The sequence below is a fragment of the Piliocolobus tephrosceles genome, chromosome 15 (genome assembly GCF_002776525.5).
Source record: "Piliocolobus tephrosceles isolate RC106 chromosome 15, ASM277652v3, whole genome shotgun sequence".
NCBI lineage: Eukaryota > Metazoa > Chordata > Mammalia > Primates > Cercopithecidae > Piliocolobus > Piliocolobus tephrosceles.
The window spans coordinates 92,484,110-92,501,348 of record NC_045448.1 but is presented as its reverse complement, the minus strand read 5'-3'; the positions used below and the strand labels follow the sequence as shown (position 1 = coordinate 92,501,348).

Genomic DNA, 17,239 nt, shown 5'->3' with positions numbered 1-17,239 from the left:
TTTGAGACAGAGTCTCACTCTGTTGCCCAGGTTGGAGTGCAGTGGCGTGATCTTGGCTCACTGCAAGCTCCGCTTCCCGGGTTCATGCCATTCTCCTGCCTCAGCCTCCCGAGTAGCTGAGACTATAGGCGCCCACCACCACATCTGGCTAATTTTTTGTATTTTTAGTAGAGATGGGGTTTCACCATGTTAGCCAGGATGGTCTCGATCTCCTGACCTTGTGATCCACCCGCCTCAGCCTCCTAAAATGCTGGGTTTACAGGCGTGAGCCACCACGCCCAGCCTGTATTAAGCCACTCTTATCTTGCTATAAAGAAATATCTGAGGCTGGGTAATTTATATGGAAATAAAGTTTATTTTGGCTCACAGTTCTGCAGGCTGTACAAGCATGGCACCGACATCTGGTCAGCTTTTGGCGAGGCCTTAGGAAGCTTCCAATCATGGCAGACAGTGAAGGGGAGCAGGGATATCCCATGTCAAAAGCAGTAACAAGACAGCAAAGGGGGAGTGCCACACACTTTTAAACAACCATATCTCAGGAGAACTCATTCACTATTGAGAGGGCAGTACCAAGCTATTCATGAGGGATCTGCCCCCATGATCCAAACACCTCCCACCAGGCCCTACCTCCAACACTGGGGATTACATTTCAACATGAGATTTGGAGGGAACAAATACCCAGACTACATCATTCACTGGTCTCCAGAGAAAAGGAAAAGGGAATTTAGAAACAGAAAAAACCGCATCCATCAGAGAACAGATGAGCTAAGGTGAAGAGGTAATTGCAGCTAAATAGCAATTTGCTGACTGAACGTGAAGCTGTCCCTTCCTGCTACGGACTTCAGATTTTAGCCCACTTGAATTGCTCCATATCCTCCAAGCCATGGCCATCCCTTGACTCTCTGGGTTCCCAAGCACTTGCTGCCTTCATCACACAGTTTGAGTTAAGGCAGAAAGACTGGTTTCCATGTACACTTTGTGGAAGCTTTCTCATTTCTCTATATAATCTCTGTCCTTTGTCCACTGCTTTAAAATCTAGAAATTGTTTACAAACACAAAGGTGATCCTTTAAAAGCTCAAAGCTGATTGTGTCACCAATATATACCACTCTTAATGGCTTCCTGCTAAACTCTGAGTAAACGCTTTATGGAGCCTACATAAGGCCATGAGTGTCTGGCTCTTATTTGCCTCCTCATCCTCATCTCACCAATTCACCCTCCACTCCTGTACCCCTCACTCCTTCCCCCTCCTCTCTCTGAGCTCCAGACTTAATGACCTACTTCCACTCTTTTTCACCCCCAGGGACTTATCTCAGCCTGGAATTTTCCCTCTTCGCTCTCCACTGAACTGTACACTCCCAGTCTAAGACATGTGCTTCTGTCACACACCCTTACTGTACTTATCTCAGTTTATAATTATCTACTCATTTAGAAAAGTATCGATGAAGGTCTTCACTGTCAGCTTTCAGTATAGCAGGAATCATAGCTGATTTTACTTAACGGGGTTTCATTCTTTGTAACTTTTTTTTTTTTTTTTTTTTTTGAGATGGAGACTCACTCTTGCCCAGGCTGGAGTGCTATGGCGTGATCTCAGCTCACTGTAACCTCCACCTCCTGGGTTCAAGTGATTCTCCTGCTTCAGCCTCCCGAGTAGCTGGGATTACAGGTGCCTGTCACCACACCCAACTAATTTTTTGTATTTTTCGTAGAGATGGGGTTTCATCATGTTAGCTAAGCTGGTCTCGAACTCCTGACCTCAGGCGATCCACCCACCTAGGCCTGCCAAATTGCTGGGATTACAGGCATGAGCCACCGCGCCCAGCCACTCCTTTTTCACTTATGGGTGAGAAGCCATTAGAGATTATTTCTTCTTTTTTTTTCTCTCTTCACTGACACACCAGGGTCACTAAGTAGTAGGATACTTTGAACTAGAATTCAAGAAATTGAGTTTTAATTTTACCTCCCACTGTCATATGAATTCTCCATGTGACCTTGGGCCATACTTCCCCTGTACCCTGTTTCCTCTTTTATAAAAGTAAGAGTTTAAACTAGATGGTCTCTGACATGCATCCTTCTCTAACATATTCTGGGACCTTCAATAGACTAAGATAAAGCAGAATAATTAAAACTTAATTTAAAAGAACACAGGAAAGGAAGCGGCTACATTAAGGAAAAGAGACATCCTCATGGTTGAAGAAACGTATGCCCTGGTGTCTGGATCCCATTTAGGAAACATGGTAACTTTGCAATCTTGGCCAGATTGCTTAATTTCTCTAGACTTTGACTTCCTCTTCTGTAAGATGTGATAAGAACATCTACCTCACAGGTCTGATGAGAGGATTAAGTGAGATAATGTATTATAATCCCTTGAACCTGGTAGGCTGTTATGTTAAGTCCTTTCCTCCTTCTCTGTAGCTATAATGGAATTTAAAAACATATTATAACTAGAGCATGAGTTGTGACTAAAGGCTCAGTTGTCTCTGCATGTGTTGGCTTATACGTGCTTAATTCCTCTGAAAAGCTTTTATACCACGTGAAAGGAAATAATTGCATTTCCCTGAAAATTCACAGGAAAAAGTTACATTTTTCTCTTCATTCAAGTGATTCTGTCAGACCCAACCACATGCAACAATTTTAAAGTTGCTTCCAAATAGGTTTACAGATATTTCCTGTCTTCATGGAACAATGGCAAGACCATGACTGAAGTTCACATCCAGATTCCACCACTAACCATGTACCCAATTACTTCAATTACCTTCATTCAGGTCTTATATATCACAGAATAAAATCAGAGTTCATCAGAGGAGGTGAAGAGAGGGAGAGGAGATATTTCAATCCCTTCCCCCCTCCCCTGTTTTCTGTTGTGTTTTTTTTTTTTTTAACAAGGATCCTAGAGTTACTGAATGATAGCATGTTCGAGGGGGAAAGACCCTAAGGATGATCTTTTTCAGTCAACACTTGATGTTGGTGATGATAAGAGACTCGAGTATCTTTATGCAGTGGAAAGAGACGACTGGACTCGGAATCAGAAGCTTGAGTTCAAGCACTGGTTTCATCAGTCTTGTGGTCTTGGGTTGGTCACTTAACGTATTCAAGGATCCTCAGCTATGAAAGAGGACAGTGTCAGCTAACTCTTGTAGGTGCAGTGAGGAGGCAGCGAGACAGTGCAGGTAAACTAGAAAACAATTGCCACATGAAAGGCATCACAATGGTTCTTTGGACTCACAAGCTCCAATCTTATAAAACATACCCAGTCACCTACCAACATAGAACATCTCACCTTGCATATCTGATTTTGTAGATCATGGGAAAAAACTGCTGATTCCTAGCAAAACCCATGGCATAGAATAAATGCACAATAATTTTTTTTCTTCCTAAATGATTTAGATGACAGTGACTCATTAAGGGTTTCTTGAGGCCTCCTCAGAGTCAAGAGGTGAGTGCCTGAAGCCACCCAACGTCCCTGTCACAGGATGGCTCCCAACACACACACACCACAGGCCTGCCCAGTATGTTCCACTATCTACCAGTAGAGCCCTGCCCAGTATGTTCCACTATCCCTTCCCTAGAAGAGGTAACTTTTGTTCACAGTCCCAGAAAAGCAAGCTCCTCAAAACAATGCAAGGACCTACCTCTCTCTGAACCTCACCCACCCTAGTTTTCCTTTAAAAATCAGTTGACAAGACAATCATGTGAAGGAAAAGGTTGGGTGATATTCTAACCCAAGCTGGCTGCTTCTCAACCAAGTTCTTGAGAAATTCAACAACCACATTTGGGGAATTCTCTACAACAGAGGAGTGAGGATGGGACCAGGATGGGTATTGCCTATGTTGGTGGAACCAGGGTTTTTCCTGGATTACCAAAGAGATGCTATGCATTGCTCCCAGAAGCTAAATATCTTCAGGCTTTCAGTGGTGGCCTTCACCTGAAAATGTTATCCCTGTTGAAGCTTTCAAGGCAATATTTTCATAAGAACTACATTTTCTTTGGTGAACTAAGGCATTATAATGATGACTATACAGGTTCTTGAGTGACTGAAGCCATCATTAGCATTGTTATTATTTTTGTTTAGTTGCATCTCCATAGCAGCTCACATTCACAATGTGCTTTGCAATTGTTCCTTAGCAATAGCCCTCACAAGATTCTCAGGAGGAGAGGGGGTAATCAGGATTAACATTTCTGTGTTGCCTAAGGAGGAACCAAGGTAAGCAGAAATGTAGCCAGTTGGCTGACATCACTGTTCCTTCAGGATTTGTCCTTAGACACCCAAGCTTCTACCCTAGTCTGGTGCTACACTTACATTGCTTACATCGAAGTGTGGTTATTTCTGTGGCTCTTGTTATAACTATTATAGCACCAGGTACATGACCAGGAGAATTAAACTGGCATATAAGAGATTTTGCACCTGAAATAGACCTTATGACATCTAACCAATCCTATTATTTATAATTAAACAGGAACAGAGGGAATACTTTATCCAACTCACACAAGCCGCTTTCCTCTCAGATCCGCACTTTTTTGCTTTTCTATACCATGTTTTAGTGCCTTGTCTCTTGTTTTTTTTTTATCTCTCTCTCTCTTCTACCTTGTTCTTCCATCCATTTCCTTTGTTTGTTTGTTTATTATTTTTGAGAGATGGGGGCTTCACTACATTGCCCACACTGGACTCGAACTCTAGGCCTCAAGTGATCGTCCTGCCTCAGCCTCCTGAACAGCTGGAACTACAGGGGCATGCCACCACATCTAGTTCATTTCCTTTATTTAAAATATATATAGCTTAAACTTCAACTGGGAACATCCATTTGCTAAGAGTCTGGTGTTCTGCCACCTGAACTAGGCTGGCCACAGGAATTATAAAAGCTGAGAAATTCTTTAATAATAGTAACCAGGCAACACCATTGAAGTCTCAGAAGTAAAAATCCATGCCTTCCTTTCCCCCAATCTCCATTCCCAAACTTAGCCACTGGCTTCTGGCTGAAGCCTCAGGCATACCTCCTGGGGCTTGCACACACCTTCTTCTACAGAAGACACACCTTGGGCATATCCTACAGAAGACCAGGCTTCTCTCTGGTCCTTGGTAGAGGGCTACTTTACTGTAACAGGGCCAGGGTGGAGAGTTCTGTCCCGAAGCTCTGTCCCCTCTGTAGGAAATGTGTTGACAATATTCAGAGGAGTAAGAGGCTCAAGACTTCTTTGTGGTCAAATATCACTTTTCTCTTCTCTACCCTGACCTAACCAGGAGCTTGTCACCCCATACTCTGAAGTGATTTATGCCTTAATCAAGCAAACTTCCCTCTTCAGAAAAGATGGCTCATTTTCCCTCAAAAGTTGCCAGGAGCTGCTAAGTATTCTGCCAATTCACATTCAACCTGGAGCACAATCAACAGATTCAGCCAGAACACAACTCCAGCTATTACTAGAACTATCATTATTAATGAATTCCTCTCCAAATCTAGCCCCTTGACTTCTGATTTCAGGATTTCTCCCTTCCTCCTAGAAACTTGATAAGTTTCCTGTACTTCCCTTTTTCTAAGACTACATGTTTGTCATCTTATAAAGCAAAGCAATGAATAAAGGAACCAAGTCAATAACTTTTGGAATATCTGCAAACAACAATAATATCAGCTATGCCATCTTTCATTATTTTAGCCAGTATCAAGTTGAACGAACGTAGAAAAATACAAAACTGAAGTCTTCCCTGTAAATTCCCCGTTTTGACGACGTACTTGTAGCCACGCCTACTTAAGACAATTACAAAAGGCGAAGAAGACTGACTCAGGCTTAAGCTGCCAGCCAGAGAGGGAGTCATTTCATTGGCGTTTGAGTCAGCAAAGGTATTGTCCTCACATCTCTGGCTATTAAAGTATTTTCTGTTGTTGTTTTCCTCTTTGGCTGTTTTCTCTCACATTGCCTTCTCTAAATCTACAGCCTCTCCTTTCTTTTCTTGTCCCTTCCCGGTTTTGGTATGTGACCTAGAATTACAGTCAGATTTTAGAAAATTATTATCTCATTTTTCTGATAAGGACCGATTTGTTTTACTGAGAGACGGCAGAATTAGCTTCCTGTGAGGGCATGGGGTGAATACAACTGAGGCTTCTCATGGGAGGGAATCTCTACTACCCAAAATTATTAGGAGAAAATTGAACATTTCCAACTCTGTCTCTCTTACCTCTGTGTAAGGGAAACACCTTATTCTTGTGGTGTTTTTGTAACCTCTTCAAACTTTCATTGATTGAATGCCTGTTCTGTGCAATACATTAGGTTGGGCACATAAGGAATACCAATATAAATAAAACATTCTAAAAGAAGTTTATGATCTAATAAAGGAGACAGGTACATAGCAAACTAATTCAAAGGAGCTAGAAGATGGAGAAAATGCTGAATGTGGACTAAGTCATTCAACAAAGTTTTCAAGAAGCACAAAGAGGAGGGGTTCCCCTCACAGGTATCCAGGTTAGAGGCTGGCTGAGCTGACAGTGGCTGGTGTTCTCTGTTGCAGAAGTCAAGATGGCCAAAGTTCCAGACATGTTTGAAGACCTGAAGAACTGTTATAGGTAAGGAATAAGATTTATCTCTTGTGATTTAATGAAAGTTTCAAGGCTCACCAGAATCCAGCTAGGCATAACAGTGACCAGCATGGGGCCAGGCCGGCAGAGGCTGTAGAGATGTGTACTAGTCCTGAAGTCAGAGCAGGTTCAGTGAAGACCCAGAAAAAGTAAGCATTCAGCATGTTAAACTGAGATTACATTGGCAGGGAGACTGCCATTTTAGAAAAGTTATTTTTGAGGTCTGCTGAGTCCTACATGAATTTCAGCATCAACTTAGACACAGCCTCTGTTGAGATCACATACCCTGATATAAGAATGGGTTTTACTGGTCCATTCTCAGGAATACTTGGTCTCCTTCAGGAATAGGAAATGACTCCACAGCAAGCTGGGCATGTGAACACAGATACACACGCAAATCTCGCTCATATGTAGAAGAAAGGTAAATGAACACAAAGATAAAATTACGGAACATATTAAACTAACATGATGTTTCCATTATCGGTAGTCAATACTAATGCAAACTAGGCTGTCAAAATTTTGCCTGGATATTTTACTAAGTATAAATTATGAAATCTGTTTTAGTGAATACATGAAAGCAATGTGTAACATATAATCCATTTGGTTAAAATAAAAATGAAGTGCTTCAAAACCTTTCTTTTCTCTTAAGGAGCTTAACATTCTTCCCTGAACTTCAATTAAAGCTCTTCAATTTGTTAGCCAGGTCTAATTTTTATAGATAAAGCACAGGTAAAGCTCAAAGCCTGTCTTGATGACTACTAATTCCATATTAGTAAGGTATGAATTACTCTACCTATGTGTATGTGTAGAAGTCCTTAAATTTCAAAGATGACAGTAATGGCCGTGTGTATGTGTGTGACCCACAACTACCGTGGTCATTAAAACACATTGGCCAGAGACCAAAGTGAAATAACAATTACATTCTCATCGTCTTATTTGGCAGTGAAAACGAAGAAGACAGTTCCTCCATTGACCATCTGTCTCTGAATCAGGTAAGCAAATGACTGTAATTCTCATGGGACTGCTATTCTTACACAGTAGTTTCTTCATCAAAAGAGAACAGCAATGACTTGAATCTTAAATGCTTTTGTTTTACCCCCACTAGAGGTCCAGAGACCTGTCTTTCATTGTAAGCGAGACCAGCTGCCTTATAAAGTTGATGTGCATTGGCTTCTCCCAGAATAGAGCAGAATTATCCCAAATCCCTGAGAACTGGAGTCTCCTGGGGCAGGCTTCATCAGGATGTTAGTTATGCCATCCTGAGATAGACCGCTTCACCAGGGGTCTGTCTCCTAACATGATGTGTTGTGGTTGCCCTCTCTGACACCAGCATCAGAGGTTAGAGAAAGTCTCCAAACATGAAGCTGAGAGAGAGGAAGCAAGCCAACTGAAAGTGAGAAATCTACAGCCACTCACCAAGCTGTGTCATTGTGTTTGGAGACCACAAATAGACAGTATAAGTACTGCCTGGTATGTCTTTGGTACTGGCTTTAAAAGCTGTCCCCAAAGGAGTATTTCTAAAATATTTTGAGCATTGTTAAGTAGATTTTTAGCCTCCTGAAAGGGAACTAATTGGAAAGCTACCACTCACTACAATCATTGTTAACCTATTTAGTTACAGCATCTCATTTTTGAGCATGCAAATAAATGAAAAAGTCTTCCTAAAAAATCATCTTTTTACCTTGGAGGGAGAAAGGAAGGTGAGACAAAAGGGAGAGAGGGAGGGAAGCCTAACGAAACATGAGTTATCTAAGACCAGAATGGAGATCCTCCTCACTACATCTGTTGAATATAGCACTACCGAAAGGACTTTCATTCCCTGACCATGAACAGCCTCTCAGTTTCTGTTTTCCTTCCTCATAGAAATCGTTCTATGATGTAAGCTATGACCCACTCCATGAAGGCTGCATGGATCAGTCTGTGTCTCTGAGTATCTCTGAAATCTCTAAAACATCCAAGCTTACCTTCAAGCAGAGCACGGTGGTAGTAGCAACCAATGGGAAGGTTCTGAAGAAGAGACGGTTGAGTTTAAGCCAATCCATCACTGATGAGGACCTGAAGGCCATCACCAGTGACTCAGAGGAAGGTAAGGGGCCAAGCACAATAATATCTTTGTTTCACAGTTTTAAGTAAGTAGGGACAATAGAATTTAGGGGAAAATTAAACCTGGAGTCAGAATAACAAGAAGACAACCAAGCATTAGTCTGGTAACTACACAGAAAGAAAATTAATGTTTATCCTTCTCCAGAAGGGAGAGACAAGCAGTGGCCTGAATTGAGAATACTTGCTCACAGCCATTATTTCTTGGCCATATTGTAAAGGTCGTGTGACTTTTAGCCTTTCAGGAGAAAGCAGTAACAAGACCACTTACAAGCTATGTTCCTCTCATACTAACTATGCCTCCTTGGGCACGTTACATAATCTTTCGGTGATTCCGTTTCCTCTACTGTAAAATGGAAATAATCAGAATTCCCCACTCATTGGATTGTTGTAAAGATTAAGAGTCTCAGGCTTTACAGACTGAGATAGCTGGGCCCTCCTGACTGTTATAAAGATTAAATGAGTCAACATTCCCTAACTTCTGGACTAGAATAATGTCTGGTACATAGTAAGAACCCAATAAATGTTAGCTATTATTATTATTATTACTACTACTACTACCTATATGAATACTACCAGCAATACTAATTTATTAATGACTGATTATGCCTAAACCTCACAAGAATCCTACCTTCTCATTTTACATAAAAGGAAACTAAGCTCATTGAGATAGGTAAACTGCCCAATGGCACACATCTGTAAGTGGGAGAGCCTCAAATCTAATCCAGTTCTACCAGAGTATAAAAATCATGGTTTCTCCTCCATGCCTTTACTGTACAAGCCTCCACACGAACTAGAAACCCAGTATTCCTGTTTTTAGGATAATACCTAAGCAATAACATGTGTTTACCTAGAAGGTTTTAAAATGTTAACAATATATAAGAAAATAAAAATCACTCATATTGTCAGTGAGTTTACTACTATCAGCACTATGGTATGTTTCCTTAAAGTCTTTGCTATACACATACCTACATGTGAACAAATATGTCTAACATTATCAAGACCACACTATTTACAACTTTATATCCAGCTTTTCTTACTTAGCAATATATTGAGGACATTTTAGAGTGCCCATTTTTCACCATTATAAGCAATGCAACAATGAACATCTGTATAAATATTCATTTCTCTCACCCTTTATTTCCTTAGAATATATTCCCAGAAGTAGAATTTCCCAGAGCCATGAAGATTTGTGACGCTATTGATATGTGCCACTTTGCAGAAATGTGGTGGATCTGCACTCTCAGTGACATATATAATTATTTTTAAGGCGTTCATCTTTTTCTCAGAGTGCATTCATTTGAAAACTAGATAGGAAATACTGGTAGTCTTCCTGGTCAGTTAGAAACACCCACACAATGAGAGAGTTGTGCAAATAGTCTTTTTAAAATCAATGAAACTATTGCCTGAGGAATTGAAGTTTTAAAAGAAGCACGTAAGTAACAACAAGGATAATCCTAGAAAACCAATTCTACTGCTGACTGGGTGATTTCACTTCTCTTTGCTTCCTCATTTGGATTAGAATATTCCTAATATCCCCTCCAGAACTATCTTCCCTGCTTGTACTAGAGTGTGTATATCATCTGTGTTTGTACATAGACATTAATCTACACCTGTGATCACGGTTTTAGAAATCATCAAGCCCAGGTCAGCACCTTCTAGCTTCCTAAGCAATATGAAATACAACTTTATAAGGATCATCAAACGCAAATTCATCCTGAATGACGCCCTCAATCAAAGTATAATTCGAGCCAATGATCAGTACCTCACGGCTGCTGCATTACATAATCTGGATGAAGCAGGTATATTAAAATGGCACCAGACATTTCTGTCATCCTCCCCTCCTTTCATTTACTTATTTATTTATTTCAATCTTTCTGCTTGCAAAAAAACATACCTCTTCAGAGTTCTGGGTTGCACCATTCTTCTAGAATAGCTTGAAGCACAGTGCTCCCATAAAAATCCCAAGCCAGGGCAGAAGGTTCAACTAAATCTGGAAGTTCCACAAGAGAGAAGTTTCCTATATTTGAGAGTAAAGGGTTGTGCACAAAGCTTGCTGATGTACTACCTCTTTGGTTCTTTCAGACATTCTTACTCTCAATTTTAAAACTGAGAAAACTCACTGTCAGACATATTAAATGACTTACTCAGATTTACCCAGAAGCCAATGAAGAACAATCACTCTCCTTTAAAAAGTCTGTTGATGAAACTCACAAGTAGCACCAAACTAGGAAGGTCTTTGTTATCTCTGATAACATATTTGTAAGGGAAAACCACCAATAAGCTACAAATATGGCTTAAAGGATGAAGTTTAGTGTCCAAAAACTTTTATCACACACATCCAATTTTTATGGCAGACATGTTTCAGTTTCAGCAGTATACATATTTTCAAAGGTCCAGAGAGGCAATTTTGCAATAAACAAGCAAGACTTTTTCTGGTTGGATGCACTTCAGCTAACATGCTTTCAACTCTGCATTTACAAATTATTTTCTGTTCTATTTTCCTACTTAATATTATTTCTGCAATTTTCCCAATATTGACATCATATGTGTATTTGCCATTTTTAATGTCACTAGATAATTCAATCATGTTGCTATGTTGGTCCCTTGGGTTTACTCTAAATAGCTTGGTTGCAAATATCTTTGTATATATTATTGTTTTTTCTCCTATCTGGTAATCTCTTTGAGCATATCCCAAAGTGGAATGCCTAGATCAATGGGCATAAATAATTTGACAGCTCTTACTAAACGTTATTCTGTAAGTGAAAACTGAACTACTTTTCAGTATCATTAGCAACATATGAGTGTATCAGCTTCCTAAACCCCTCCATGTTAGGTTATTATGAACTCATGATCTAACAAATTACAGGGTCTATCCCACTTAACGAAATTATAAGAGATTCAACACTTATTCAGCCCCCAAGGATTCATTCAATGTAGAAAATTCTAAGAACATTAACCAAGTATTTACCTGCTTGGTGAGTGTGGAAGACATTGTGAAGGATACAAAGATGTATAGAATTCCATTCCTGACTTCCAGGTATTGACACCATAGGTGGGGACCTAACTATACACACACACACACACACACACACACACCATGCACACACAATCTACATCAACACTTGATTTTATACAAATACAATGAATTTACTTTCTTTTTGATTCTTCTCTTCACCAGTGAAATTTGACATGGGTGCTTATACATCATCAGAGGATGATACTAAAGTTCCTGTGATTCTAAGAATCTCAGAAACTCAATTGTATGTGAGCGCCCAAGATGAAGACCAACAGGTGCTGCTGAAGGTCAGTTGTCCTTTGTCTCCCACTTACCCTCATTTACATCTCATATGTTTGTAAATAAGCCCGATAGGCAGACACCTCTAACAAGGTGACACCGTCCTCTTTTCTTCCTACCATAGCCCCCACCTGCCCACCCCACTCCCATCAATTCCAGAGGCATGCCTAGGCAGGATCTGTGAGAAAATATAACAGAGGTGGCAAAAGCAAGTAAGAAGAAAATTACCTTCTTCTTTCTTTTTCTTTTCCCTGCCTGACCTTATTCACCTCCCATCCCAGGGCATCCATTTATTCCATTGATCTTTACTGACATCTATTATCTGACCTACACAATACTAGACCTTAGGACAATGTGGCCTGCCTCCAAGAAACTCAAATAAGCCAACTGAGATCAGAGAGGATTAATCACCTGCCAATGGGCACAAAGCAAAAAGCTGGGAACCAAGTCCCAAAATGGGGCCTGCTGCTTCCAGTGCCCCTCTCTCTGCATTGATGTCAGCATTATCCTTCATCCCAGCCCTATCTCCACTACCACTTCCCCCCTCAAACACACACACACACACACACACAAATAGCCTTAGATGTTTTCTCCACTGATAAGTAGGTGACTCAATTTGTAAGTGTGTAATCCAAGACCTTCTATTCCCAACTAGAACTTATGTGCCTGCCTGTGCTTTTCTGGATCAAGTGATGTCTACAGAGTAGGGTAACAGCTTCATTCACGAACTCATTCAACAAGCATTATTCATTGAGAGCCTTCTATTTTTCAGGCATAGTGCCAACAGCTGTGTAGACAGTGGTGCATCAAAGCCTCTAGTCTCATAGAACTTAGTCTTCTGGAGGATACGGAAAACAGATAACTCAACCAACAAAAGAGCAAGATGCTGCAAAAAAAAAAAAAAATGAATAGGATGCTAAGATAGAGAAAAGTGGGAGAGTGCTATTTAGACAAAGTGGTGAAAACAAATCCCCTTGTGAGATGAGAGTGCCAACAGGAGGGGATGGGTCATGGTTGTGGGTTTGGGGGTAGGACATTCAGAGAAGTGTGAACGCACCCAAGCCCTACAATTTCAAGATGGTAAAGGACAGCTCCAAGGATCAGAAGAAGCACTCTTGGAACTGGGGCATTTTGAGGAGAAAACATATGCAGAGACTAGAGCTTGCATTTGGTTTTAATTTGAGATACAATGAAAAGCCATTAATGGGTTTCAGACAGTGCAATGCCCTGACCTCACTTATATTTCCTAAAATAGAAAACAGATCAGAAGGCAGGCAATAGAGAAAGCAGAAAGTCCAATGAGGAGGTTTAACGGCAGTCATGGGGGTGGGGTAAGGAAAAGAAGTGGAAAGAAACAGGCAGAATTGGGTTATATTTTAGAGATAGAACCAACAGAAGGAAGAGGAGAAATATCATTTACGAGAAGGGAAAAAGTAGGAGAGGAATAGGTTTGGGAAATAAATCCTGCTGACATTGGAAACCCCAAGGAAGCCTCAAAAGTATATTTACTTGCTTTAGATTTAAAAGAGTAGGAAAGAAGCATCTCAACTTGGAATTTGAAATCTATTTTTCCATAAAAGCATTGTTAAATTCTACTCATACTCACAAGAAAAGTACACTCTGAAGAAAGTATATTGAAAGAGTTTAGTTACTGATATACTTATGAATTTTGTGTGTGCGTGTGTATGTGTGTGTATATGTTTAACCTTCAATTGTTGACTTAAATACTGAGATAAATGTCATCTAAATGCTAAATTGATCTCCCAAAGGTATCATTTGTTCATTTGGAGATCAAAATGTTTAGGGGGCTTAGAATCACCAGTGCTCAGATTTGATACAAAATGCCTTAGGCCTATGTTGAAGGCAGGACAGAAACAATGTTTCCCTCCTACCTGCCTGGATACAGTGAGATACTAGTGTCCCCGGTAATCTTCATAACTAATTTAGATCTCTCTCTAATCAACTAAGGAAATCAACTCTTATTAATAGACTGGGCCACACATCTACTAGGCATGTAATAAATGCTTGTTGAATGAACAAATGAATGAAGAGCCTATAGCATCATGTTACAGCCATAGTCCTAAAGTGCCATTTCTCATGAAGGCCAAATGCCAAGGGATTGAGCTTCAGTCCTTTTTCTAACGTCTTGCTCTCTAACAGAATTCTCTTCTTTTCTTCATAGGAGATGCCTGAGATACCCAAAACCATCACAGGTAGCGAGACCAACCTCCTCTTCTTCTGGGAAACTCATGGCACTAAGAACTACTTCACATCAGTTGCCCATCCAAACTTGTTTATTGCCACAAAGCAAGACAATTGGGTGTGCTTGGCAAGGGGGCCACCCTCTATCACTGACTTTCAGATACTGGAAAACCAGGCTTAGGTCTGGAGTCTGCTCACTTGTGCAGTGTTGACAGTTCGTATGTACCATGTATACGAAAAAGCTAAATCCTTTACTGTTAGTCATTTGCTGCGCGTGTACTGAGCCTTGTAATTCTCAATGAATGTTTACACTCTTTGTAAGAGAGGAGCAATGTCTAGTGGAACCAACGCTAACATATAATGTTGTTTGTTATTTAAAGAACACCCTATATTTTGCATAGTACCAATCATTTTAATTATTATTCTTCATAACAATCTTAGGAGGACCAGAGTTACTGACTACGGCTACCAAAAAGACTCTACCCATATTACAGATGGGCAAATTAAGGCATAAGAAAACTAAGAAATATGCACAATAGCAGTTGAAATAAGAAGCCACGGACCTAGTATTTCATTTCAACTGTTTGCTTCTACTTTTAAGTTGCTGATGAACTCTTACCCAAATAGCATAAGTTTCTGGGACCTCAGTTTTATCATTTTCAAAATGGAGTGAATAATACCTAAGCCTTCCTGCCGCAACAGTTTTTTATGCTAATCAGGGAGGTCATTTTGGTAAAATACTTCTTGAACCTGAGCCTCAAGATGAAGGCAAAGCACGAAATGTTATTTTTAAATTATTATTTATATATGTATTTATAAAAATATTTAAGATTATTATAACATATTATATTTATGGGAGCCCTTTCATCCTCTGAGCGTGACCAGGCATCCTCCAGAATAGCAGACAGTGTTTTCTGGGATGAGTAAGTTTGATTTCATTAATATAGGGCATTTGGGTCCAAGTTGTGCTTATCCCATAGCAGGAAACTCTGCATTCTAGTACTTGGGAGACCTGTAATTATATAATAAATGTATATTAATTACTTTGAGCTGATAATTGGTCCAATCTTTGACTCTTTTGCAATTAAACTTGCCTGGGCGTTCTTGTTTCATTCAATTCCACCTGCAATCAAGTCCTACAAGTTAAATTGGATGAACTCAACTTTGACAACCATCAGACCACTGTTAATCAAAACTTTCTTTTCTGGAATGTAATCAACGTTTCTTCTAGGTTATAAAAATTGTGATCAGACCATATGTTACATTATTATCAACAATAGTGATTGATAGATTATTATCAGTCATAACTGAATAAAGGTTGCAACAAAATTCTCTGACACATAGTTGTTGTCTTAATCATTATTTTACTGCATGGTAATTAGGAACAAAAGGTAAACTTTTACATAAATAACTGCATTTAGTGTTACTTTATAAAACCAAACCAAGATTTTATATTTTTTCTCCTCTTTGTTAGCTGCCAGTATGCATAAATGGCATTAAGAATGATAATATTTCCGGGTTCACTTAAAGCTCACATTACACATACACAAAACATGTGTTCCTATCTTTATACCAACTCACACATATGGAGATACATTAAAAACAACTAATAGGCCAGGCACGGTGGCTCAGACCTCAATCCCAGCACTTTGGGAGGCCAAGGCAGGAGGATCACTTGAGGTCAGGAGTTCGAGACCAGACTAGGCAACATAGTGAGACCTCATCTCTACAAAAAAAAATAAAAAGTAAAAAAATTAGCTGGACATGGTAGTGAGCACCTCGTCCCAGCTACTTGGGAGGCTTCAGGTGGGAGGATCACTTGAGCCTAGGAGATGGAGGCTGCAGTGAGCTGTGTTCACACCACTGCACCCCAACCTGGGCGACAGAGTGAGACCCAGTCTCAAAAGTTAGATAAATTTTTTTAAATGTTAAAAACATATAAAAGAGAATTTTAAAAGAACAATTAATAGATCCAAGCATGGATGCAAGATATATTTAGTTGGAAAATCAAGGTTAATATCAAGGGATCTTGGAATTGGGTGTGGTAGATTTGGGTAAGGAGTAGTCTAAGATGACCCTGTTTCTTGGTACTGGAGACTGGATGAGTGGCAGCGTCTTAACCATATTTTTGGTAGAAATATGGAGGTCTTCTCCATCCCAGGATGAATGATGAGTAAAATTTTAGGCATGTACTTTGAGCTACTAGAGGACACTCAATTGCAGATGTACAATGGGGAGATGATAACGTATCTGGAACTCAGAAAAATAACTGTATATAGATATGGAAGACATTAGTAGGTATGTAGTAGATAAAATCCTAAAAGTGATGTCAAAGGGAGAAGAGAAGTATATGGTGAACACTGTTGGTTGTCCATGCAATTGCAGTCTCTCCTTCTTCCTTACTGACAGAACCCTGATTTCATTGAGAAGTCAACATGCCTTTCCCCAAAGGATGAATCCAATTGATTTAAGATTATGTTCATTCTATTCTTACATGACTAAGTCATGTTGACTTAATCCTATCAAATGAGATGTCGATCTGGAAACTTCTGGAAAAGATTTTCTACTTGCTAAAATAAAGAGCCATATAGATGGTCCTTTATCTTCCTTCTTCCTTGAATGAGACACGTTCTATGAGGAAGTGAAGCTCAGAACTGTGGTCTCCGACTTGCAACAACTGGGAAGTCAGAGTGACACAATGAAGAATGCAGAGTGGAAGGAGAAAAACAGCCAGCATCTCTGACAACATTGTTACACCGAGAACCTACCTCCAGATTTTAAGAAAACAAGAAATGCTACTGTTATTAAGCCATTTTCACTGGGTTTGCTATGACGTGCAGTCAAATCTAGCTTAACTGATACAGAGCGCCACAGAGACCTGATCTCTCGTTTGTCTCACCCTGTTCTTTCTAGCAGCCATGACTTTCCTAGGGTTTCCTTACCCCAAGTCTGGCTAGAGCAAGACTAAGTAAGACTTGATTCCTTACTCTCCTTTGGTTTTAAGAATATTAAAGAATTATTTTAATATTAATATATTTTAAGAAATAAGGAAATACAAAACACTGAGCAAGCAA

The 17,239-nt window shown here is 39.9% G+C and overlaps 1 protein-coding gene across 1 annotated transcript; it reads left to right on the top strand.

Annotated features, from left to right (window-relative positions):
• The first annotated feature begins 4,879 nt into the window (after nucleotides 1–4,879).
• Nucleotides 4,880–15,504, top strand: IL1A (interleukin 1 alpha). The gene is made up of 7 exons (XM_023194917.3): nucleotides 4,880–5,833; nucleotides 6,499–6,553; nucleotides 7,509–7,557; nucleotides 8,429–8,651; nucleotides 10,297–10,467; nucleotides 11,847–11,971; nucleotides 14,146–15,504. The coding sequence occupies exons 2-7, from the start codon at nucleotides 6,507–6,509 to the stop codon at nucleotides 14,344–14,346; spliced, it is 816 nt and encodes a 271-aa protein (XP_023050685.2). The 5' UTR covers nucleotides 4,880–5,833; nucleotides 6,499–6,506; the 3' UTR covers nucleotides 14,347–15,504.
• Nucleotides 15,505–17,239: the final 1,735 nt, after the last annotated feature.

Coding starts and splice junctions, on each gene's coding strand:
- IL1A (XM_023194917.3), top strand. CDS start 6,507: ATGGCCAAAGTTCCAGACATGTTTGAAGACCTGAAGAACTGTTATAG. Junction 10,468..11,846: donor ACATAATCTGGATGAAGCAG/GTATATTAAAAT, acceptor TCTCTTCACCAG/TGAAATTTGACATGGGTGCT. Junction 11,972..14,145: donor ACCAACAGGTGCTGCTGAAG/GTCAGTTGTCCT, acceptor TTTTCTTCATAG/GAGATGCCTGAGATACCCAA.